The 23,370-nt window shown below is 37.6% G+C and overlaps 2 protein-coding genes across 3 annotated transcripts; one reads left to right on the top strand and one right to left on the bottom strand.

The window, feature by feature from the left end:
- Window positions 1-711: 711 nt before the first annotated feature.
- Window positions 712-5,307, bottom strand: LOC131312528 (early nodulin-like protein 18). The gene is made up of 2 exons (XM_058340362.1): window positions 4,928-5,307; window positions 712-1,395 (listed from the first exon to the last, which is right to left on the bottom strand). Exons 1-2 carry the CDS (start codon window positions 5,145-5,147, stop codon window positions 890-892), a joined length of 726 nt encoding a protein of 241 aa, XP_058196345.1. The 5' UTR covers window positions 5,148-5,307; the 3' UTR covers window positions 712-889.
- Window positions 5,308-12,939: 7,632 nt separating this feature from the next.
- LOC131312527 (uncharacterized) lies at window positions 12,940-20,321 on the top strand. 2 transcript variants are annotated; one of them, XM_058340361.1, is made up of 6 exons: window positions 12,940-13,238; window positions 15,207-15,559; window positions 15,999-16,493; window positions 17,771-18,280; window positions 18,356-18,850; window positions 19,697-20,321. In XM_058340361.1, exons 2-6 carry the CDS (start codon window positions 15,209-15,211, stop codon window positions 20,234-20,236), a joined length of 2,391 nt encoding a protein of 796 aa, XP_058196344.1. In that variant the 5' UTR covers window positions 12,940-13,238; window positions 15,207-15,208; the 3' UTR covers window positions 20,237-20,321. The 2 variants fall into 2 exon arrangements, with proteins under 2 accessions (XP_058196344.1, XP_058196342.1); XM_058340359.1 differs by having other exon boundaries at window positions 19,661-20,321.
- The last annotated feature ends 3,049 nt before the right edge of the window (window positions 20,322-23,370 follow it).

Below are 23,370 nucleotides of genomic sequence, written 5' to 3'. Positions count from 1 at the left end.
ATTTGCCCTAATTTTTTCGAGACTTTTTGGCACGGTTTTTTTTGGTTGATTCTCTTAATAATTGGATATAATTTTTGCATCCCATCGTTAGGCTATGCGAGAAGATTCGGAAAAGTATAAAAATGTAGCCTGAATTACTTAGCGAGAAGATTCAGAAAAATATGAAAATGTAGCTTGAATTTTAAAAAATATACTAATAAGGATGTGTGTCAACTAACTTCTAACAGCTAGTCCAATAGAATGTCAATTTACATACTCCACGACCGATTAGAACCCTATTCATAATTTGTTTTCCCCGTTATTATGAAAACACATTCTTCTTGCATTTGTGAATTATTGATTAGTGTAGCTTCCACTCATGAATAAGTTTTGAAAAAAACTTTTGTAGTAATCAAGTTGTTAGATGTTTTCAGTAGCGAATGAGTTATTGAGAAATGTCAAGTTATTTTCGTTAATAAATAAGTTGTAGATGAGTTTGTAAGCAGAGTTACTATAGCAAAAAATATTTTTGTTGACAACTATTTTATTAGTGTGAACGAGATGAAAAAATGATAAAAATTATTAAACGAGATAGAAAAAACGCCACCCGCTTTTTTCGCTAGTGGAAACACCCCTCAAGGTGTAGCAATGGACAAAAGGGGCTTTGGGCACTATTATGAGCCAAATCCACTGGTAAGTAATTTAAAAAAAAAAAAAAAAAGAAGAAGAAGCAAGAGGAACATCGATTTTATTGCATCAATAAGACAAATCACAGATTCCCCTAATTAAACATCACAAAAGCTCACGAATAAATACACGCGATATGGAAGAAAATGTAAATAAAATGAAAATAAAACGAACAAAAAACATATACTGTATATGCTCTCCTCCCTCTTCCTTTTTTTTAACCTCAAACTATCAGAAATAACAAACTGACCCCTAACAATAGCAGAAGTCCGTTCATTTCCCTCCTGAACAGCTTCGGAAAGACTGATAAAGAAACAGACCCTGATTCCACTTTATCATCGTCACTGCTCTCCTTGGGATTGTTAAAATTTGACGGGACGGTGGTGTCCGGCGCGGATTCTTCGTCCCCGGAATCGGGATTCGCCGGAGCAGGGGCGTCCTCCGAGGGGCTCTTCAAGCTCGGGGGAAGTCCCTGTCCGTAAGTTACGTTTATTTTGAAATGCTGCCCGAATTTACATTGCTCGCCGTCGTAGTCGCCGGAGAAGAAGTAGTTCATTCCTTGTTTCACCAGGGGGACCGCCACCGTGACCGGCTGTGGGCTGGTGGAGGAGGGATCCGCGGCGGACCATTCGATTGTGTCGTTGTCTTGGGCGTCGTTGTAGTCGCAACGCTTGTACGTGGTGAAATTGTATGTCTGTACAATGGAATGGTTGCTATCGGTATTGAAAACTGCATCATCGTGTAATGATCACATGAATTAACCTCAGATGAAGTGTAAAATGTTTTCATTTTAGGTATGTCCCTAATATCAATCGAGCGTTCAGAAAAGAGAGTAGGCAATATCCTAAAGGAAAACTCTTCCACCACAAACACAATTGCACACACGTGCACTCACAATAGACGTGGGATCCATGCACAGTACTAATTTTTTGAATATCCCTTAGAAAATCAGCTCAATCAAGTAGTTAATCTAATTGTCCAACTTTTTCATTCGGAATTCATATATTCAAACATTTACTAGAAAAATAGAGAACGACTTTGATCATTTGTATGGGGCTCTAAAGTAGGGCTCACGTATTGATGGAGCCCACAACAACTTGTGGGTTACTACTGGGTTGCCAACAATGAAACAAGGGACGCAATACGCATAGTCTTATATATGTGTCTATGCGTGAGTTCTTCTTCCGGAGTCCGGACCTAGTTTTGATGACTGAAACCGTTTACGTTTCAGACGTCATCAAGAAAACCATCAATCAAGTCACCAATACGATAATCAGATACTAAATAATACATTAATACGATTACATAACACTTTAACGTTAAAAAGAAATCTTTGTCAGGTTCTATCAAACTCAATTAAGATAAATCTGTGTAATCATGTGTTAATTAATATCCGAGCAACATGGTTAACTCAAGTACCCTGGCACCTGAGTTATAAAGTTTATAAAAATAAATAAAAAATTGACATGATTAGCAGTCTCGATGATAAAAACAAAAAACAAAAACCCAAGCACTTCCAACCTTTTTAATGAGGTATGAATCGAAGAAGAGGTTACAAATGAGCAAAATTGGACAACCAAGTCCTTGAATAGTAAGGCAGCAGTGTTCTAAAAATCGACTGCCTACCTTTCGCCTAGGCACTAGGTGGTAGTCCAACACCTAAATTAGGCAGCCGTCTAGTCGGCATTTAGTCCCCGCATGGATGCCTGGACGGCCAACTAATTGGCGCGTAGGTGCTAGACAGCTTCTTTCCGCCTACTAGCGCCGAGCGACTTTACCAATGTTGTACAAACTGACAAGCCAGTAAAGTGCAACCACATGACGTTGAAGAAGAGGAATGGACGCTCTAGATCTTTATGTTTGCTTTGTCGGTGGGTCAATAATAGATGCTAAACTTCTCAACAACTACTACTACTATTTTGCTCTGGAAACCGACACCCGTGTGGGTGAACCGGTGAAGTGAAGTGAAGTACTACTAACATATCACATCACATGCACAGCTGTTTAAAGCTGTCAATTTCTTTTGCTTCACATGCATTGTTCCTTCAGGTTTTTTTTTTTTTTAAAAACTTTGCATTGTTTGATTTGTGTTTTGAAAAGTGTTTTGAAAAAAAGTATAGGTAATAAATGAAGAGAGATAGAGAAAGAAATATTGAAAATAAGGGGAATCTAGGAGAAATTTTTTGAAAAGGAAAGAGAACAAGGCATGTGTCGTCCGGATAACTTATGCGAACCAAGGTTAATTCTGGATAGGGCTGCAAACAAACCAAAACGAGTTTTGTCAAGCTCGACCACTTGAGCAACGAATTGAGCTTAGTCATTTACTAAACGAGACTTTTTAATCGAGCAAAGTCTCCCTTAACATCGATCTTTTGTCGAATGAGCCGAACTCTACTTGGCTCGTTATCCGAAACCGAAAATTCAAGTTCGAGCTCAAACTAGCCGAGCTGACAGACTGGTAGAGCTCAGACTGACCTCAATTTGAGTTTGTTCCTTTTCCATTTTAACTTTATTTTGTTTTTGTTTTATAATCATTACCTTATTTTTCTTATCAATTATTATCATATTTCTCTAATTATTACTTTCATTTCTCTCTCTATCTCTCTCTACTCATTATTTCTCTCTCTGCCCACTACCAAAACTAAAATACCCAAAAATAAAAACCAAATAAAAGCTTTATTTTTTTTACCTCAAAAGAGTTGATAGGTACAGGAGAGAATTTAACCTAGAATCTTATGGGATAGTGACTAGTAAGCCTTAACTTTAACCACGGACGTGCCTATTGGTGAAGATTAAAGACAGTGGAATCCCCTTTCCTTCCCTGTTAACTTGCTTTTGCCAATTTATCATCACTCAATTATTAGGGTTGCTATTTGGTTCCAATTTATCATCACTCAAATTTTTAGATGGTAGTAGTACTTTTATGGCTAACGAATTATTTATAATTTTTAGTTAAAACGTTTGAGATTTTTATTTTTTATTTTTTACAAAAACGTTTGAGATTAAGCATTCGTGTATCGATCGTCTTCACATCAGAAGAATTAGAAAAATATCATAAACGAAAACCATTTAGAAAGAAAGATTTCCTAGTCTTGCTCTCTTTTCTTTCTTTCAACTCCAATCTATTTTTTATTTTTATTTTATAGTTTTTGATTTGTCTCGATGAATACTTATCACATTCTAACGTTCAGCCACCAACCAAGATAAGGCGGTGTCAGATTCAGTTATCCCCAACATAAATGGAAATTTTAGTAGTTTCTCACCGAAATGTAGGTCAGATTGTCGGCAATTTTGATAACTACAAAAAATAAACTCCCATTTTTTTATGACACATTATTATTATTTTTTGTTATTTAGGCCCATTCCTCAAAGAAAAATAAGTATACTTATATTAAATCAAAGGGGAGGTATTGTGAGAGAATGACTTATCTCGTATAACGAAAATTAAGTACTTAAATAATAAAAATCTTAGCAGAACGGGGTCTTAAGTGAATTTGCATAAACATCTTTCTGTGTAATATTTTAGGGTAATATTTTTAACACTCCACTTTTTTATAAATGAACTCCAAAAACATAAATCAGTTTGCGAATGATAGAAAAAAGGCTAATGGAAGAGGCCATGCTCTTTGTTAATACTGATCACAATTCTGCAATATTTGGAGCGTTAGAAATTAGAATTCGGCCATGAACTTTTATGCTTGAGAAATAACAAAACTGGCCAATTTCAAAACAAAAATAATAAAAAAAATTACTCTTTGAAATCAAAATAGGATGCTCTTGATAAAACACAAGCCAGATATCAAGAAAAAGCAAGCATTCCAAAATAATGTGTCCTTATGAAAATTCTATGATCAAATTTAAGAAATTTTTCTTGTCAAAAAAAAAAATTTAAGAAATTTTTATAAAGTTTTAAACAAGCTGTTGTGAGTGTCTTCACAACCAGATCCTGAAAATTTCTAGAAACTAGAAAAGGATAACAAATGGGGAGTAATTTCCGCGCTCTCCCAATTACTAACCGCACTTTCAAAGAGGGTGCGAAAATCAACTCCATATCGAATATCGATTTTCGCACTCACCAAAGTTAACAATTTGGAGAGGGCTCTCCCAATTACTAACCGCACTTTCAAAGAGGGTGCGAAAATCAACTCCATATCGAATATCGATTTTCGCACTCACCAAAGTTAACAATTTGGAGAGGGCGAAAATCAACGCCATAGTGATAGTGTGTGTGTGTGTGTGTGAGAGAGAGAGAGAGACTTACTGAGGAAATCTCCCAAGCTGAAATCCTTATCAGCAGCCCACTTCTGGTAATTGACAGTGGGCTTTTGAAGGGTGTCGTACCAACCCAATGATTCACCAACCGTGTAGTTTTTGTATCCTTGAGCGGCAGAAACTGAAAAGCAGAGGAGGAGGAGAGAAATGCAGAGGAGAGAAGAAGAGAACACAAGTGATCCCAGTCTCCAGTTTCTCTGTTCCATCATGTTTACTCCTTTGGGGGGGTTCTGTGAAACTGGTGGTTGTGAAGATTGCCTCCTATCGAAGTAGGAATAAAGACAACAGATATCAGATTTTTATATTTAAAGCACCTCACTTCCCCTAGGAATTTACCAAATTGGTATTTAGTTTCTTCTTGACTCAACTTTCCTAAACTAAAATGATTTATCCCTCGTTTAGATCAATTATTCAATGCCCGTGGGGGAACTGCCGTGTGTGACGCGGGTCTATAGCAAATGTGTGGTGAAAAAAGGGGTGGCGATGCCCCAAATGATAGTAATCTTTCCTAGTTTGTATTTCAAGTGTGGAGTTCCAACTGCCAAATTGTGCCTCATTTGGGGTTGGTGTAGCTTAAGTTACGAAAATTGTTTTACTTTTGGAAATTGATTTTTGCGCTCACACCAAAATCAGTGTCCTTACTTTTTCTTATTTTAAATTTTTTAAAGATTTCATGTTTAATTTTTAGGGAAAATTTCATTCTAACTCTTGACCTTTCACTCAAATTACAAAAAGACACTTGACTTTTTAAAATGTCAATTAAACACCTAAACTATCAAGAAACACAGCAATGTCCCACCCCCCCCCCCCGGTTAATCTCTGTTCCAAAACAAACGAAAAATGCTGACATGTGCTTTTTTTGCCGAGCTCGAACAGGCCAATTACATTAAGCTTTTTGAGCTATTTTCTTCCCAACTTGGCATTTAGGAGGGAAAAATTCATCTCTCTCTCTCTCTCTCTCTCTAGAATATCGACATTGGCAAACTTGACTTCCACAGCTTCCTTGTCACCGAGCCCAAGATCAGCTCGATTCTATTCCTCTTGATGCCCACCAAAAATCTCAAACCCCTAAATCTATTTAAAATCCGTTATAATTACTCTCTTTACCCTTAAAACTCTAATTCAATAAAATAAAATAAAAAATCCTACATTTCCTTCTTTCTTCCCTTACATCCTCCAACCACCTTCACTCACCACTTCTGTTTTCTTTCACGTATGCCTTGTATCTGGTTCCATCAACTAGAGTTTCATTGAAACCCTAACGGAGTTTGAATACTCAAACGAATTTATAACTTTGTACGCCAATTCACAAACATTTATCCCAAATGGGTGGGTGAATTTGCAGACTTTCTCCAATGGGTTGGATATTTGCAAAATTTTCTAAATGGGTTCCTTCAAGCAAGAGTCTCTACTGAAGACCCACCTTGATGGATTCAAATGGGAGGAGATGAAAAAGTAGGGTTCTTTGGGTGGAGGGATGAGTAAGTTTTGGAAGGAAATTTCCATTTAGGGTTTTCAGAGTTTTCCTCTAAAACCAAGTGTGCATCCACTGCTCTTGTTTTTTTTTTTTTTTTTTTTTTCTGAAAAAATGTACATGTCAGAGTTTTTCATTTGTTTTGGACAGAGATTGACAATAGGGAAACATTGATGTGTTTCTTGATAGTTCGAGTGTGTAATTGACATTTTTAAAAGTTTTGTGTGTTAAGAGACAAATGTAAATTATATTGTAAAAAAAACTACTAGTAAGCACTCTATATTCCTTGCACTCGGCGAGGGTTCAAGTCCTACTGATAATTAACGTGAACCCAATTAACATGTCGCAACTTTATTGGTCACTGGTCAGGGCAAAACATCAGTGCAATGCAGCCATTTTTCTCTCCATTAATGGTAAGCCAACTGCCAAGTTGAAATAGGACAGGTCTGTCATTGCCAATAGTTGCAATTACCATTGTTTGAGAACAATACTTCAAAGTTGAAAGGGACCGAGCACCACTCTACTATTTTAGATTGGAAAATTCTAAAATCAGCCCAATGGGTTGACAATAGTGAGTGTGTGAATGTATATTAAATGATGTAAAAAGTGCACAGAAATACGTGTTTTCTTTGTCTTCTAGCTTGTTTATCGTCAGCCCAGTGGGCTGACAATAGCAAGACCGTTTTAGATTCAATCACCGGCAATAAACGTGCGAGTCTTAGTTTTTTTGTCATATGATTAAAGAACCTATTTTTTCCCAAACTCCTTTTCATAAGATTTGAACCCGAAACCTCATAGTATTTACTAGTACTCCTACACAATTACTGGGCCAACTGCCTGGTTGTGCGATCGAATACGTAACCCCCAAAAATTTATGAAAAGAGAAAGACAAAGGAAAAGAAAGGCAAAAAAAAAATCCTCCCCTTGTTTGGTTGAGATAGAAAGTGGAAGGAAAAATAATTCTAGTACCACATACACTTACACACCCAAATACACACCCACACTTACATGAGTGGTGGGTTCCACACACACTTGAGGTGTAAGTGTGTGTGGGACCCACCACTCATGTGAATGTGGGTGTGTATGTGGTGCTAGCAAGGTTGCACCCATACACGCCTATATGCAAGCACAATGTTTGTATAAACATATACGGGGAGTCAGGGACAGAGTTAGGAATTTGTTTTGGAAAGTCCTTAACCAAAAAAATAAAAATTTCCACATAGTAGCATGAAAATTGTACTTTAAGCTTGCCGTGCTCATTTTTTAAGTCCAGCCATGAGAAGAAATACACCAGAATGCAGAATTAAATTTGTGCATGCATGAGAAATAAGATTTAATTTCATTTGACCCCAAAAAATATGAAAGTTCAATCAATAAATTGTTGCTCTAACATTTCACTCCCCTCTCTCGTAAACAATCACATGATAGAGACACAAAGGGAAGTGTCGTTAGAGAAAGGGGAGTGGCAAAATCACTCCCCAAATTAAAAGGCCTATTAATTGTAAATCTCGAGTGTATTGGGTAGGAACATTAAAGAAAAGTTATATATATGCCCATGAATCACTGTAAAAATGCATAATTTTAAATTAAGATCTTGAAGACGAGTTTGGCAATTTGTCGACAGTGCCAACCTAAGTCACATAATTCGCGTGCGTTAGCGGGACCATGAAAGCAGCTTCGAAACACATCCCAACCTACTAGAATTTGTGAGAGCAATGATTGAGAGCGGGAGCGCGAGACATTTTGAAGGATTATGCGACTAAAGCGGGATCGACCTAGGTTCTAAAGTTTGTGAGAGATGTCAACCTATTAGAACCGTACAAGACTCTGGTGCCATGGCATAGGGGGGATATGATTGTTGGGGGTGTATATGTGCCTTTTGTTGGGTCAAAATACTGATCATATGCCTACTTCTTGTGATGCCGTTTTGCTCGGGTTCCTTTTAATCTCTAGATTTTTCTTCAAAGATCAATAAATTCTTTTTTATGTTGTTAAAAAAAACATAGTGGCATAGGTCGCCGTCCTATGCCACCGTCCCTGAACATATGTATAACATCTAAAGCAAAGCACTGAAGTTTGAATGCCAAAAAACAAAGCACTGAAGTTGTCAAGATTCATTTGATCGTCAGAGGAATATCTATTTCTTACAAGACTTGGGTCCAACATGGGGAATCTGTTTCTGTGCATCAGCAGTACCGTGTATCAAATGAGGATGCTTGCCACCGTAGTAAAAGTAGCAGAGATAGATAGAGTGGGAAGGAACAACCTCAAGGACAGAGAAGAATTGCCTAATACGGTGGAAGAGGTATGTAGTGTCGATCCTTTTGCTGAACTTATGACAAATTTGCTACTGTTTCCAGTTTTTCTCTCTTTCTTTGTAGAAATGGTGGATAATGACAAACATAACAGGGGATTCCTAGGCCATAGTCGTTGTTCGGGGTCTTGATCATTTGTTGCGGTGATTACTGTACCTGTATACGTTTTTCACTCGGATATATGATGTCTACTTTATCCATTTTTTCCTTTTGTTCTTGTATACTGGCCATGTACTGATGTAAACCAAACTTCATAGCCAGAGGAGAATGATGGCTGTGAGAACTATGATTTTCTAGAATTGTATGAGAAAATTCATACCAATACTAAGGAGTGAATCCCTTATATTTGTGTTGAAAAACATGTAGGTATCCTACTACTTAACACTTACGTGCATCATGTTCATGGAGAGTGGAGGAAAAGTTCAGTGTGTTTTGTTATTTATACAATTACAGGCGCAGATGCTGCTTGTGCGGTGGAGAATCTTCTCAGTCCGTTGTGTGGTCGACGCCGGAGGCGGAGGAGATGTCTAGAGAGTTGCTTGGGAAGAGGAAGAGGTACAGGGGTTAGTAGGGGTTGGGTCCAAGTCGTCTTCCATCTTCTCCTGCATCTGATGCTGCATCACCAGCGCGTGATGAGGAGTTTCTAAAACTTAAAGGCTGATATGGAGAAGATGCAGGTGGAGCGTGAGGCGGAGAGAAGAGCACGCGAGGTGGAGAGGAGAGCACGTGAAGAGGAGAAGAGATAGCGTGAAATGGAGAGGAGAGTGCATGAGGTGGGACAGAGGAAGGAAGATGGCAGTTCTTATGAGCTTGGTGACACAACTCATACAGGAAAAGAAACAAACACATATTTCATCTATCCATTGAGGTGGACACATCTCTTTGACTGGTGGTCGACTGTCTCGTTGGTAAGTATACTCAGCTACTTACTGCTGCAGTATCACATCGCACCCATTGGATTAGAAGTGAAAACTGATAATATTACCTTGGAATTTATTTAGCATGATGTACCACATAAGTACCATTGAATGTGTACAACTTCGAGAAGATTATTGATACTATTAGAGCTTTCTAAGATCTTGGCAGATGGGTTCTACCGGAGGAAACAAGAATATTTGTGATATGTGGGGAATCAATCGGCAATTCAAACTGAGATAGTTTGAAAAGGCTGTAGTCTTTTTTCTTGATGTATTTTGTGTCTTTGCTCCAGTTCATTTTTCTAGCCTCTGAGATTTATGAGATCCTGAGTTTCGTGTTATGGTTTCGTTCTTTTGCTCTTCAGCTATTTGGGTTGTAGACTATCCTCTTGCTATTGTTCTTTGGTTTATTTTTCTTTGAAAACTCACTCACCAAAAAGAAACTCGTCCTTTTATTTCTTCCACTACGATATATGAATCTGTACTACCATTAAAGCCGATAAATCAATGAGTGCAGGAAACCAATGACAGGCTACTAGATCGCATGATTCCCCTGTTACATGGCATATTCTAGCCTGGTATTGTCTCCACACACCTATATAGATGAGCTATAATTCAGTGACTTGCTTTCCAAGATAGATTGTCCAAGGATAGGGTAGCCAAATGGGGGGTTTTCAATTCTGCAGAGTGTGCTTGGTTCAGGTGTGGAGGAGACTAATAGACACTTGTTCTTTGACTGCTAACTCTCAGATTGGACATGTTCTCTTTTAAAAAAAGTGTGTGACAATAACCTCAATTGGGTTTCAAATTACGGTATCGGGAATTGTAACAGTACCGGTGATACGGCCAATATATATTGGCCGATAAGTAAGTAAATAACGGTATCGGATGTCTGAAATCCTGTTGCATAACGGCCTATACCCTGAAGCCCCCTATGAACTTAGCATATGTGAGCATGCTATCTCTTGTTATAGTGGGAGCTTACCGAGGGAGGTCTTGATCAAGTTGGCATTTTTTGTTGCTCTCAATTGTATTTGGGGAGATGACGAACGGGAAAAGTTTTCAGAATAAAAAGAGTGAGGGCTAGCTGAACGTCAGGAGAAATGTTAGCAAGCACACGTGCTTGTCCCAATTACAAACATTATCAGTCCTCAAAGGGTACCTCATGGACCGAACTAAACATAAGCCGTATACAGATCCCCTTATTTTCATGTCGGTCCTTATCCCCGTCTAAGAGTTTGTATTTGTCTCTATCGCAAGAAAGATCACCGGCCATACAACGGGCATCAAGCAGCTCCAACGTGCCGGGTTCTGGCTTGTTCTGTCAGCCATATCCATGGCCATAGCTGGTATGGTTGAGGTGAAGAGAAAGAATCAAGCCTTAAAAGGACCATCTCAAGCCCAATAGTCTCTTTTGGCTTTCTTTCCAATGCGCTATATTTGGGATTGCTGATATGTTTACTCTTGTTGGACTTTTGGAGTTTTTCTACAAGGAAGCTCCATCCGCGATGAGATCTCTATCTACTTTTGCACCGCTATCGCGGGCATTTTTAAGCACTGCTGCGCTGGTTAACTTCAAGGTAAATAGGATCACTGATCAGAGCATAACTCCAAGCAAAGGGTGGTTAGTTGGGCAGAACTTGAACCAGAATCAATTGAATCTCTTTTATTGGTTCCCTGGCTATCCTAAGCTAAGCTGCCTTACTTTGAAAACTCTCTATTGGGCTGCATCGTACAAGTATAGAGAGGAGGAATCCACAGTTCCGCAGTGAAAGTTGAGGGTTTGATAGAAGAAGAAGAAGAAAGAACGTAAATGAATTGTTGGAGAGTTTGGTTGATGGGTGCAAACTAGATCTTTTTCACAGACTAATAACTATTTTTTCTTTGTCAAAGATGGTCTTTTTTATGTTAAGACAGCTTAACGTTGTCCACCATTTCCTCTGTCAAAACCCATACCATTTATTCACTCCTGTCTTCTTGCATTGCTTTGCAACCATGTCGGAGCTCCATAGTCACCGCCACTAATCTTTGTCGTTCCACCTCAAACCCGGAGTAGTTGTCCTAGACTTCAGGAGAAAGATAGCCATCTCTACGTATATATGTCAATCGTTATGTGCATGATTAATCGCAAAAACAGAGTGGGCCCGTTTGGACAAATAAGCCACAGTAGCTTATTTTTTGTCCTTATTCAAATTTTTTTCGTATCACTTGGCTTATTGTCATTTTTTTGGGGATTATTGCATTCTCGCGTCAAGAGAAATCTAAAAAGTAAAAAATTTTGACCGAAATTCAATTTTTTTTTGAATAAAAACGAAAAAATTGGCTTATTGATTTTTTTTCGTCTTTATTCAAAAAAAATTGGATTTCGGTCAAAATTTTTTACTTTTTAGATTTCTCTTGACGCGAAGATGCAATAATCCCTAAAAAAATGACAATAAGCCAAGTGATACGAAAAAAATTTGAATAAGGACAAAAAATAAGCCAAAGTGGCTTATTTATCCGAACACCCCCTTAATCATACTGATAATGAACCAGAGCAGGAGGTACAATTTTGCTACCACTAAGTGACCGCAAACTTCAACCATGTGGCCGCATACTCTAACCATATGGCCGCAAACTTGATCAACGGATGTTAAGTAATTTTTTTTGTAGTTTGGCATATTACAAGTTTAGCCCCATGTATGATTGTTCAGAAGGTTTTTTAGTCTTTTAGACCCCAAATTATGAATTTTGTGATGGGTTGACCTCAGAGCATGCTTAATAATGAACATTATTATGAAAGAGTCCGATCTCCTCTGTTCCGAAAATTTCTGTGCCTCTGTGTCGAGTGATTTTTCGGCCGTTGGATTGTGTGATTTTTTTTTGTTTTAAATTTAATAGCCGGAAAATCTCTCGACATAGACGCATAGCTTGTTCCACTAAGACTTCTATAACTTTTAGATTTTTTTTTTTAGTTTTGTCCTTATTTGCATTTTTTTCGCGTTTATTAGTTTTGCGCCAAATTTTTGTGACTTATTGATCCATCTCGAAAAAGTAAATTTTTGATTTTTTTTACTTAAAAGTGGTCAATATTCAAAATATTTGGGTAAAAGTAAAAAAAATTACTTTTCGGATTTAACTTAACGAGACAAATCGAAAAACTAAAAAACATGAGGCATAAAACTAACAAATGCAAAAAAAAATTCAAAAAAGAAAAAAAGTGAAAATTGTTAGTGGAACGGGTAAAACGGTCAAAAAAAAAAAAAATATATATATATATATATATATATATATATATATTTATATTCTTCAAAATTTAGTACAAATACTACCCTGCTGCACTTTACCTATCCTGCACAGCCGATGGTGCACTTTTCTACAAAATCATACTCCGTACGTATTTGTAATCCGAAACTGGCAAATCATATTCTGGAGTTCATGATTATTACAGTAGAAAAGAAGAAAGGTTGGCAGCCAAACGCCCTCTGTTTCTGAACCGCCGCTTGGAATCGGACGCCATAAGCCGACGGTTCCCTTGTTATTAACGCACTCGGCTAGGGTTTGGAACCAACGATTTCATTCTTCTCTGCTTGCATTCATATACCTCGTCCCCAGGTCCCTCTCTCTTCTCTGTGTGTGTGTAGTTACCACATGTAAAAATTGCTTGCAAGACACACACACACACACACACACACACACACACACACATATATATATATATATATATATGTACATTGTAGAAAAATTTACATATATGTTTGAGTTATTGATGGCAATTTGGCGTTGTAGGAAAATCAGGAGTAATTATCTCATTGAAAGGGAAATAACAATTGTGGATTGATGTGTTTGCCGTGTAAAAATTCAATTTTTTTTTTTTGATGAATTAAAAGAACTCATTGATATCTAGTAACAAGCAGCAAAAAGTTAGAATTTTTTAGACAAAGATGGTATTTTTAATTTCTGGTTTTATGAACCGGAGAATCTTTTTGGGACGGAGGTAGTATCTAAGTTGCACAATTATAAGATTATACTCGAGTTCTATGAAGAATGTTGATGGGGAACCGGATGAGAAATTTACGCGGACTGTATTTTCTAGAAGTTTCAATTGGAGAAACCAAAAGAAGAAAGGAAAAAATCTTCGTGGGTTACGTTTTGTTCTATTCTGCTTTGTACTATGAGTTTGTTGTAGTATACGTATGTGTCATGGTTCAGTTTCCGTTGAATGTTGATAGAACAGCTGAATCACTGTTTGTTTCATTAAGTGGTTGAGGTTTTACTAGATTACGTGACCATAGTCTTGCAAAGCAGGTATTGGGTAGATGGTAGACCAAATAAGAAGTCTTTTGAAGTTAGTGAAATGAACGGAAAGTAAATCATAGACAACATGATGATTGACGTCAATGGCTGAATACTGCGAGTAATCATTTCAATTATTATGAATTTAATCATCATTGGTTTTGTTCTATTGCAGCTATTGAGTAAACTAATGTCCTATAATCCTGTTTTCTATAGTTGTTGCAGTGTCGTCTAGAATAGGTTTTGCAGCTTTTGATAAACAATCTTAGTGAAACGCTGTACGATTTTTTTTCTCATTTAAGTATGCAACTTCTGTGCCTTAATTCATGGACTGATCTAGCTGTACTTCTTTATATAATCCTTGGAGAAAAACCTTACGCAATATTTGAGTTTTGTTTTGTAGCTTGAGTTAGTGGAAACCACGAATCACTATTTTTTATCAACTACTTGTAAAAAATCTTTGGCACACTCAATGACCATTGTGCAGTTCGTACTACTTAAAAGTGTAGTACCGGAAAGTTTTTACTGATAAATCCTAGGGAACTTTAGCACCCAAGTATTTGTCAACCACGGTCTGTACTTTTGTTTCAAAGATAATTCACATGATAGCTAGTTACGCAAGAAGCGACACTTATGATGAATAATGATGATGGGTATATGTATTCTGTACTATTAACAATGCACATGTAGTTCAGTAGTTCATGTGGCACTCTTTTAAAAGTTGTTTTCAATTTCTAAGGTTCAAGATAAATCCACATGGCATCTCCTCCTTAAATCCAACTCCTTCTCCTTCTTCCCTTTATTAGTCATGGTACATGAAAAGGAAAGATAAGTACAACTGCCTCACCTTTTGGATGTACTTTAAGTGCTTAATTTGTGGAGTGCTAATACAGTAATTAGATTGGCTGAGCTGTTACTCTATTGACAAAGTGGCTTTCTGGAAAGTTGAGATCCTTCCATGTGTACCTAGGTTTGGGACAAAACTTTGATGCAAGTTTAACCAAAGTATTGTGCTCCTCCTCTCTTACACCTCCAAACTATTCAAAAGAATCAAAACTCAAAAGAAACAAAAAAAGAGAGGATAAATGTATGTACTGTTTTTAGTCCTCCCTTGGTTTCTCTTCAACAGTGAGATGACTTTGTGCATGAAATCAATTTGGTTTCTCAAGGCACTCTAATGCAGAATTCAATTGCCATAGGCTTCTATTGATCTAACCGATGCATTGTTTTCCTTGTATGTAAAGTAATGAAGGTTGTGTTGTTGCACTTGCACCTATGTATTGTCAGGTATGTATAGAAGGTTATACCAGACGAGGGATTCCAATGCAGAAGAGAAGGTAAAGTACGTGATATGGACAAATGAAATGGACCGTTGCCTCTCTAAGGTCCTCGTAGAGCATGCAAAAAAGGGAAACAAGTCCGATAACATCATAAAAACAGCAACATATGCAGAAGCAGTTGCTGTTTTAAATGAAAAATTTGGACTTGAATTAACTAAAGATCATATAAAAAACCGGCTGAAAACATGGAGGAAGCAGTATGGGCTTTTAAAGGAAATCCTTGCTCAAAAAGGATTTAAGTGGGACGGAGCGCGAAAGATGGTTGTTGCAGATGATGCTGTATGGGGTGACTATGTTAAGGTACATTACTTGACCTTGACAACGTTCTTCAATCTCTAAATCAATTTTTACTCTCGAATTTGCCTTTGGTGCTAAATATGTTATATTTTAGCTTAAGTCTCAACCAATATGTTCTGGAAATTTGTTTCTTTACTAATGTTCTAGAAAATTTGCAATTGATGAATCATGTTTGGAGAAACTCAAGATGCCAACTTGGCTTATTTTTGTCCAGATGCATCAGTTTCCCTGCTACTGTTCATTCAAAAATTCCCACCTATTTATCGAGTTCTTGATGGCACTTCATGAATCATGACCATTGATGGCCATGATATTTGCATTAACTCTCAATGTATTGTATATTTGTATTGACAATATTTCAGTTATGATTGCCCATTTTTCAAGCTCTTGTTGTAACATATAACTGGTGACTAAAGTTTTGTTTATAAATTGTAACTAACAGATAAACCCTGATGCTAAGCCTTTTCGTGCAAAATTCATTGATAATTATGATGAGTTGTGTATCATCGTTGGCAATGATCAAGCAATAGCAAGGTGTCCGGATAATTGTCCCGAAGTCGGGATGGACGTAGTGTCTGTCAATGAGGGAGTAGAGACTGCAAACTTGTCTGAAAGTTGGAGTGATGACAAGCAGGCAATTAACTTTAGGTGGACTGAAGAAATTGATTGTTTCCTGGCAAAGACCCTGGCGGAGCAAGTGCAGAACGGGTATGAAATGGATACCATTTTGCAACATGAAGCATATAAAATCATTCTAACAGATTTAAATGAAAAGTTTGGTCCTGGTTTAAGTGAAGACCATATTACGAATCGTCTTAGAACTTGGAACAAACAGTACAGGGTTCTGAAGGAACTCCTTTCTCACACTGGATTCAAGTGGGATGCAACACGGAAGATGATAATTGGCAATGATTCAGTGTGGAATGATTACACCAAGGTATGCAAAATGACTGGTTTCCCTTTTAAACTGCATGTTGAGGGACATTGATATGCATAAGAATTTGCAGCCCCAGTAGGGTTCGTCCAGGGGGTCTGGTTGTCACATGTCACTTGGCCCAGTGTTATTGTTTTGATGGACAAAACAGTATTCACGGCTGGGGTAGCATGTAAGAAAATATCTTCTAAAGACATAGCTAAATGGTTTTATTTACTGTCTGTTCTGTGACTTTGTAATGGAAAATTAATGTTTCTTTGGACTGTTGATACTTGATAGTTATATGCTCTGAGCAACATCTGATTTTCAATACAGTGGAAACAATTGTACTTCCTAAATGAGTTTTGATGAATATTTAAATTCAGTTGAATGGTATGAATATCAAAGAAGTTTCCATTGAAAGGCTGTGAATTGACTTTATTCAATCATGTGTCTTAAAGGGAGTCAATAATAAAATGCAAGGAAAAAAAACACTACAATGGAAAAGAATGGCTACTAAATTGATTGATCTATTAGGCCTGCAGGCAGAGCCAGATGCGGGGCTATCTAGAGAAAGGCTTGTTGAAAATCATGATGACCTGCTGATATTTTGGCAAATAACTGTGCATTAATGAGCCGCAGAAATGGTGATGGCTCGCTGAGCTTGTCTCCGGACAATGAATTTCAGATCAGTAGCTGTAGAGAGCAGGGTAGAGTAATGTGGAAAAAAGAAATGAACTGCTGCTTAAGTAACACTAGCATGACACGTACGAGTCTGAAATTTGCAGAAATAGTTAAGACCAACCATAGCGCACTTAACGCCACTTGCGCCCTATTCAACTCTATGGCTGGCATTACAATAGTTGAATTGTCAATACTTGGCATTACAATATTTGAATTGTCAATTCAAGTATTTTGAACAAAGAAATTCCGATAGATAAAATTATGGTCCTAAACTTGTAAGATTCCTTTTATCAAGGAAAAAAAAGAAGACGAAATGATAGAATGAGTAATGGACCACTCTTGCCTAGTTGTAACAAATTGGTTGTGAAATGTAGATTGTATGAAGGTGTGTAAGCATGGAGCGGTATTTTTTTTTAATAGCAAAGTAGGACCGTTCCTCGAATGTCATCTCTGAAGACACTAAAACAACAACTGCCAAGGACCTGAATCCCTTTTGGATATGTTTCATTTCTTTAGCTTTGTGGAATATAATACCTGATTTTCCTGTTTCGTAGCTGGGTAAAGGCTAGTCTTAATTCTTAAATCTTTTTAATAAAGAACAACTGGTTTCTCTGCAGACCCACCATGATGCTAGGCCTTTTCGAGGGAGAATTGTTGAGAACTATGATCAATTTTGCATTATCTTTGGCAACGGCTATGCAACTGGAAGCTTTTCAAGAACTGGTGATGATTTTGGGCATAGTTTGGCTGGTGATTTAGAGGGTATGGAGGCTATAGATGTCTCGCCAATTCGATATATTGGCATCAAGAATGATCAAGATGAGAACATGACATGGACAAACGAAATGGACTGCTGTCTCAGCAGGATTCTTGTAGAGCAAGTGATATTGGGGAACAAAAGTAAATTAGATAACAAATTTAAGCATATGGCATATGATGCAGCTGTGTTTGCTTTAAATGAAAGGTTTCAACTCAATTTGACAAAAGACAATGTTAGAAACCGAATTAAAATGTGGAGGAAACTGTATGCCAGTGTTAAGGAGCTCCTTGATCAGGGTGAGTTTAGATGGGATGAGAAACAAAAGATTGTCACTGCAGAGGACTCTGTTTGGAAGGACTCCATTGAGGTAAGCTTCATCTTTAAATAGTCGTTTTCTCTTATATATTACTGCCTCTTATTTCCTATGTATGCTGTTAAACAGATAAATCCTGAGGTGAGGCTTCTTAAAGGACGAATAATAGAAAACTATGCTGACTTGTGCGTAATTCTTGGTAATGATGATCCGACTGAGAGTTCTATAAATGATGCTGAAGCTGACATGGATTGGACTGCACACAATGAAGGTGTAGGAGCTGAACTATATGAGAACAGAAGTGACAATGGAAATGGAAAAGGAAAGTATGTGGTATGGACGGTTGAGATGGACCGTTGCTTAACAGAGAAACTAATTGAGCAGGTGAAGTTGGGGAATAAAGTTGAGAAAAGTTTTACACCTGTGGCATATAAGGCTGCTGTCAAGGCTTTAAATGCCAACTTCGGGCTTGATTTGAAGAAGGCAAACATCAGGAACCGCTTGAAAACATTGAAGAAAATGTATGGACATGTAAAGGAGATCCTATCCCATAAAGGATTTAAGTGGGATAAGACACGGAAGATGGTTGTTGCAAATGACGCCGTTTGGAACGAATACATTAAGGTGCGTTTCTTGTTCTCTGGAGTTGGTAGTGTTGTGTTTGAAAACGACCCTTAGGATCTTGTCTTTTGGATAACAATTAACCTTGCAATTGTCTGCAACGTATGGAGTTACAAATTCAATGTCCTTGAGTACCTAAGAAGCATGGATTCTGACATAGGACATGGACCTAATATGACAAGAACATGCGGACATGTCATTATAGGAAAATTAAGACACAGACTCATTGGGAACACCTTGAATAGTAAGTACATATAGTATATGGCTGCATCTTAAAGTTCGCTTAATAATCGGAAACATTATTTCTGTGAAAAAAAAATGAAAAACCCAAATAATATCAACTTTATGAAATATTTTTTTGATAGGAAAAACTTTATGTAATATTAATCAACAGTGCCCGTAAAAGTGGTGTTGTATGAAGTGACAACTTCTTGTATGGGTCCCCAACAGGTCTGACTAGAGGCATTACTCCATTAGAAAACAACGGAGCATGTCAGACAATTATTTAAGCATGTGCAGAGCACGTTGAGTGTTGTCCTTGTCCTGACACGATTGTGGAGACCAGTTGGTGTGTACGCTTCTTAGTTGAACATCATCTTACATGCTTGAGACAGTTTACTGGACATGAGTAAAAATATAATGAAGGAAAATGAAATTAATGTTTCATTAGCCAGAGTGCTTGAAATGGATGTTTTCAAAGAGTTTGTTCTGAGTTTTTTATAATAGCGGAATTATTGAGATTTCATGCAAGGGTTATAGCTTTTACTAGTGATTGTAAGCCATCTACAAACCCATTTTGGTGCTCTTTGTCAGTTTCGCAGTGATGTATTAACTCGTGTATTTCTACAGAGGCATCCTGATGCAAAGTTTTTACGGGCGAGATCTGTTGAGTATGATAAGTTGTGTCTTATCATTGGCAACAATGATGCAACCGGATGTTGGTCAACAACCTGTGCTAAACAGGATGCAAATCCCACTTCCAACAATGAAGTGCACTTAGAAACCCCATTAAGCAATATTATGGTTGATAAAGCCCCAAGCCAAGATGACTCTGGCGATGGCCCCCAAGGATCATCTCAAAGGCCCTTTTCATCTTCCAAACAGCACTCCAAGAAGAGACGGCAAAGCGATCTAATGATAGACATGATGAGTGCCATGGCTGCAAACATCGGTAGGATTGCTGATGCTTTAACTGGAAGTAACCAGTCAGTGTGTTTAGATTATTTGTTTGAGATGGTGCAGAAAATTCCAGGTTTTGACGACGATCTCATTATTGAGGCATGTGAGTTTCTTTCTTTTGATGAGAAGAGGGCCAAAATGTTCTTGAAATTGGACGAGAGACTGAGAAGACTCTGGTTATTGAAGCGCTTGCGCGGTCAAAATGGTTAAAATGAGAATTTAGAATGCCCTTGGGTTTTCGAGCTTATTGTACATGTATTAATTTAAAAATATATGGTAAATTCATTTATTCATACAACCGTGTGTCAGCTGCTTTTGGGCTGTTCTCAACTGTGTTTTTTTTTTTTGGAAAAGGCTGTATATATTTTTGCATTTGGTGGGTGGTTGTTATGGGATCTGTCAGGAATCAGATGAGCGAGAGGGATAGGGGGTGGTGAGAGAGAGAGGTGTGGGTGGGGGGGAAGGGGAGGGTTTTTTGGGAGGTAGCTCAACTGTTACTAGTGAAGTGGTTCACAGTTAAGTCGGTTTGTATCTATGTTTGTATATATATCCTAAGGACCAAGTACGGTCAAATAAAAAGAGTACTCCCGATGTTTCATGTATCATTGCCAGATGAGACTTGCTGCAAATAAAAGAACGTTACTGCATATTGTGGGTCACTTTCTATCTCTCAACAAAAGTGAATGACAATGTTGGTACTATATAATTTTTCGCTACATAAACGTAGGCAACGTTAAGTGATACTTCGAGAACGTTGAATAATTACTTGCTAGTTACACATCCTTTTGCACACATTTTAAAGACTGATATGGAAAACAAATTCGATTGATTAGACATCGATAAGTGCATGATTCAAACCCGTTTCAGTAAAAAAGAAGCAATTTTAAAGATTCATTTTTTCTCTAGAAAAATTTGAACTTCTAAGATTTTCAGCGATTTACAATCGATCTTATCGTATGGACAAATAATTTGTGTATTGAGACCTGCAAAATGAACTATTCAAATTTTCAAAATGTATTGTGAAACTCACGACTATTTGATGGTGTGTTACAGAGGTGTTCAAGTGTGCAAGAAGAATTAGCCAAGAATTGCTTTGTGCTCATGTTTAAGCTTAAAAGTGCTTTTGGCTATTAGTAGATTAGTGTTGTGATTTATGATATCCTCCCCTCAGCCAAAGTTTTTTATTTTTTAAACAAGAGGTGTAATCTCATTTCAAAGGCTTGAAGGCATTATAAGATTTCATCACGAAATACAAGATTGAACCAAAACTTCCAGCATCTAAACTCGAGCACATGCACTAGACAGGTTTAATAACACGTTGCGAAAGCAGACCAACAACAATGTCGGGCATATAGGGCCAGTCAAAACGTGTTAGTAGAGGATGATATTAGGAAACCGAGCTCAAACCCTAAAAAAGGCACAGATTAAATCGAAACGCGCGGAAGCCACTCCATAACGGGAGGTTAAACTCTCCACAAAGGGTGGAGAATCTAACACCCCCGCAAATGGAGGAAAAACAAACATCAGAAAACAAAGCAAAAACATAACACCCTCAGGCAAAGCTGAAATCAATCATTTTTTTACATACTAAGATCGCGAAATCTCTAACATGGCGAATTACTTGACAAAGCTTAATTGTCTCATTTTATAAAGGCCAATGGAGCAGAAATTACAAGCATCATCGCTTCAATCGTTTAGCTTTTCCGCTTCAAAATGCCGTTGTGATAGCATTGAAGTGACCATGAAATCGTTAGGGTTGAAGAGTGGAAGAACAGAAGAGAGAGAGAGAGAGAGAGAGAGAGAGAGAGAGAGAGCCGTTACAATGGCAGCGAGACCGCCATGGAAATCCATTTCTTTCTGCCGAAGGGAATTTATAACATCCCAGTGATGAAATGGGTTTGATCCAGTATGGACAAATCTATTCTCACAAAAATAATCACACTCAAATCATCTCCGATTATGTACTAAAAGGTATTCAATTATTCTGATCTTCCACAAGGTTTATCATCTTGACAACTTCTACAACATGAACCGTTTCGATCATAGAAACAACCTGGCATGAGTTCACAATTTACCAAGTACACGGCAGAGTCCATGAAAAACTACTTCGCAGGTTGAAGATGCGAAGTCGTATAAAATCCCGTTCACTCCTAAACCTCCCGTGTTATACATGCGAGGTCACCCAGTCGACGTCGTTTTAAGCAACCTCGCTTCTCTGGAGGACGAGTTTAGTGATACAATGGTTTTGATCCAGTACATACAAACGTGGATAATCTCGCCGTCATCGAATGTGTTTTGTTGGGCTAATTGCAAAAAGAAAATATTATCTACGAAATTGTCATTTACCGATGTAGTTACGATTACCCTATAAGATTAGAAAATATGTTCGTAAATACCTACATGCATGCTCATCCATGTCTATTTCAAAAAAATAAAAAAAATGTAGAACCTAGCGTTCCCGATTTGTCGGTACTTGTATTTTCTCATATATCACTGTTCAGGTTAAGTTGGGGGTTTCCTGCTGACCACTCAAAATTGCATTCAAAACCAAATTTAATCTAATGTTTGGTAATTCGTCTTCATATGGTATTTTCCTGAGTACCTTTATTTTATTTTTTTGGCTAAGTAATTTCTATAATAGAAAACACACCAAAAAGAGGCAAACCACAATGAAGCAACAAAGCAAAACTTTACCACCATGTACAAGGCAGACAAAGCAAAAATACACCTACGCAACTGCCAAAACAAGCATAGAAACATGGCAGGGTTCGATTTCCCCTAGAAGCAAACCATTATTTAAGGGGGGCCATGGCGGTGAGTTGTTGTGCTAGTCTCTCCCGAGGATATAGTTGACGTGCGTGCAAGCTGGCCTGGACAGCTCGGTTATCAAAAAAAAAAACAAGCATAGAAACTACACATTCCACATCCTCTTACTGCTCAAGTATTCGGCAGAATCCTTAAAACCAGCCGAGGAACTGAGCCAAGTTCTAACATCCCCCGCACGATGTTTCGAAGCACCACCATTTGGTCCCCTCGAATGGACCTAAAGAACCTGCACATCCCTAGCTCTGTGGGACACTTAAGCATTGAACAAAGTACCTAAGAACTGGGGATTTGAGTACTGAAGATTTTTGTATTGGTCTTCTTTCTACCTACTTTTCATAAAGCAAACATAAATATTTTTATTGTTGGATTCTACAATCTTTTACTACTTTAAAAACTCTATGTATTGATATATAATGGATCTTGATTGGATTTAAAATGAGGGACATGCAAGCGTTTTACCGAAATGAATTATTTTTTGATCCATTGACGGTAGAATGGTAACATCTTTTAAATATACA

Source organism: Rhododendron vialii, chromosome 13a, assembly GCF_030253575.1.
Source record: "Rhododendron vialii isolate Sample 1 chromosome 13a, ASM3025357v1".
Lineage (NCBI taxonomy): Eukaryota > Viridiplantae > Streptophyta > Magnoliopsida > Ericales > Ericaceae > Rhododendron > Rhododendron vialii.
The sequence above is the reverse complement of the archived record's forward strand: the minus strand, read 5'-3'. Positions and strand labels throughout refer to the sequence as shown.

Coding starts and splice junctions, on each gene's coding strand:
- LOC131312528 (XM_058340362.1), bottom strand. CDS start 5,147: ATGATGGAACAGAGAAACTGGAGACTGGGATCACTTGTGTTCTCTTCT. Junction 1,396..4,927: donor CAGCTTGGGAGATTTCCTCA/GTAAGTCTCTCT, acceptor ACGATGATGCAG/TTTTCAATACCGATAGCAAC.
- LOC131312527 (XM_058340359.1), top strand. CDS start 15,209: ATGTATAGAAGGTTATACCAGACGAGGGATTCCAATGCAGAAGAGAAG. Junction 16,494..17,770: donor TGTGGAATGATTACACCAAG/GTATGCAAAATG, acceptor GTTTCTCTGCAG/ACCCACCATGATGCTAGGCC. Junction 18,281..18,355: donor TTTGGAAGGACTCCATTGAG/GTAAGCTTCATC, acceptor GCTGTTAAACAG/ATAAATCCTGAGGTGAGGCT.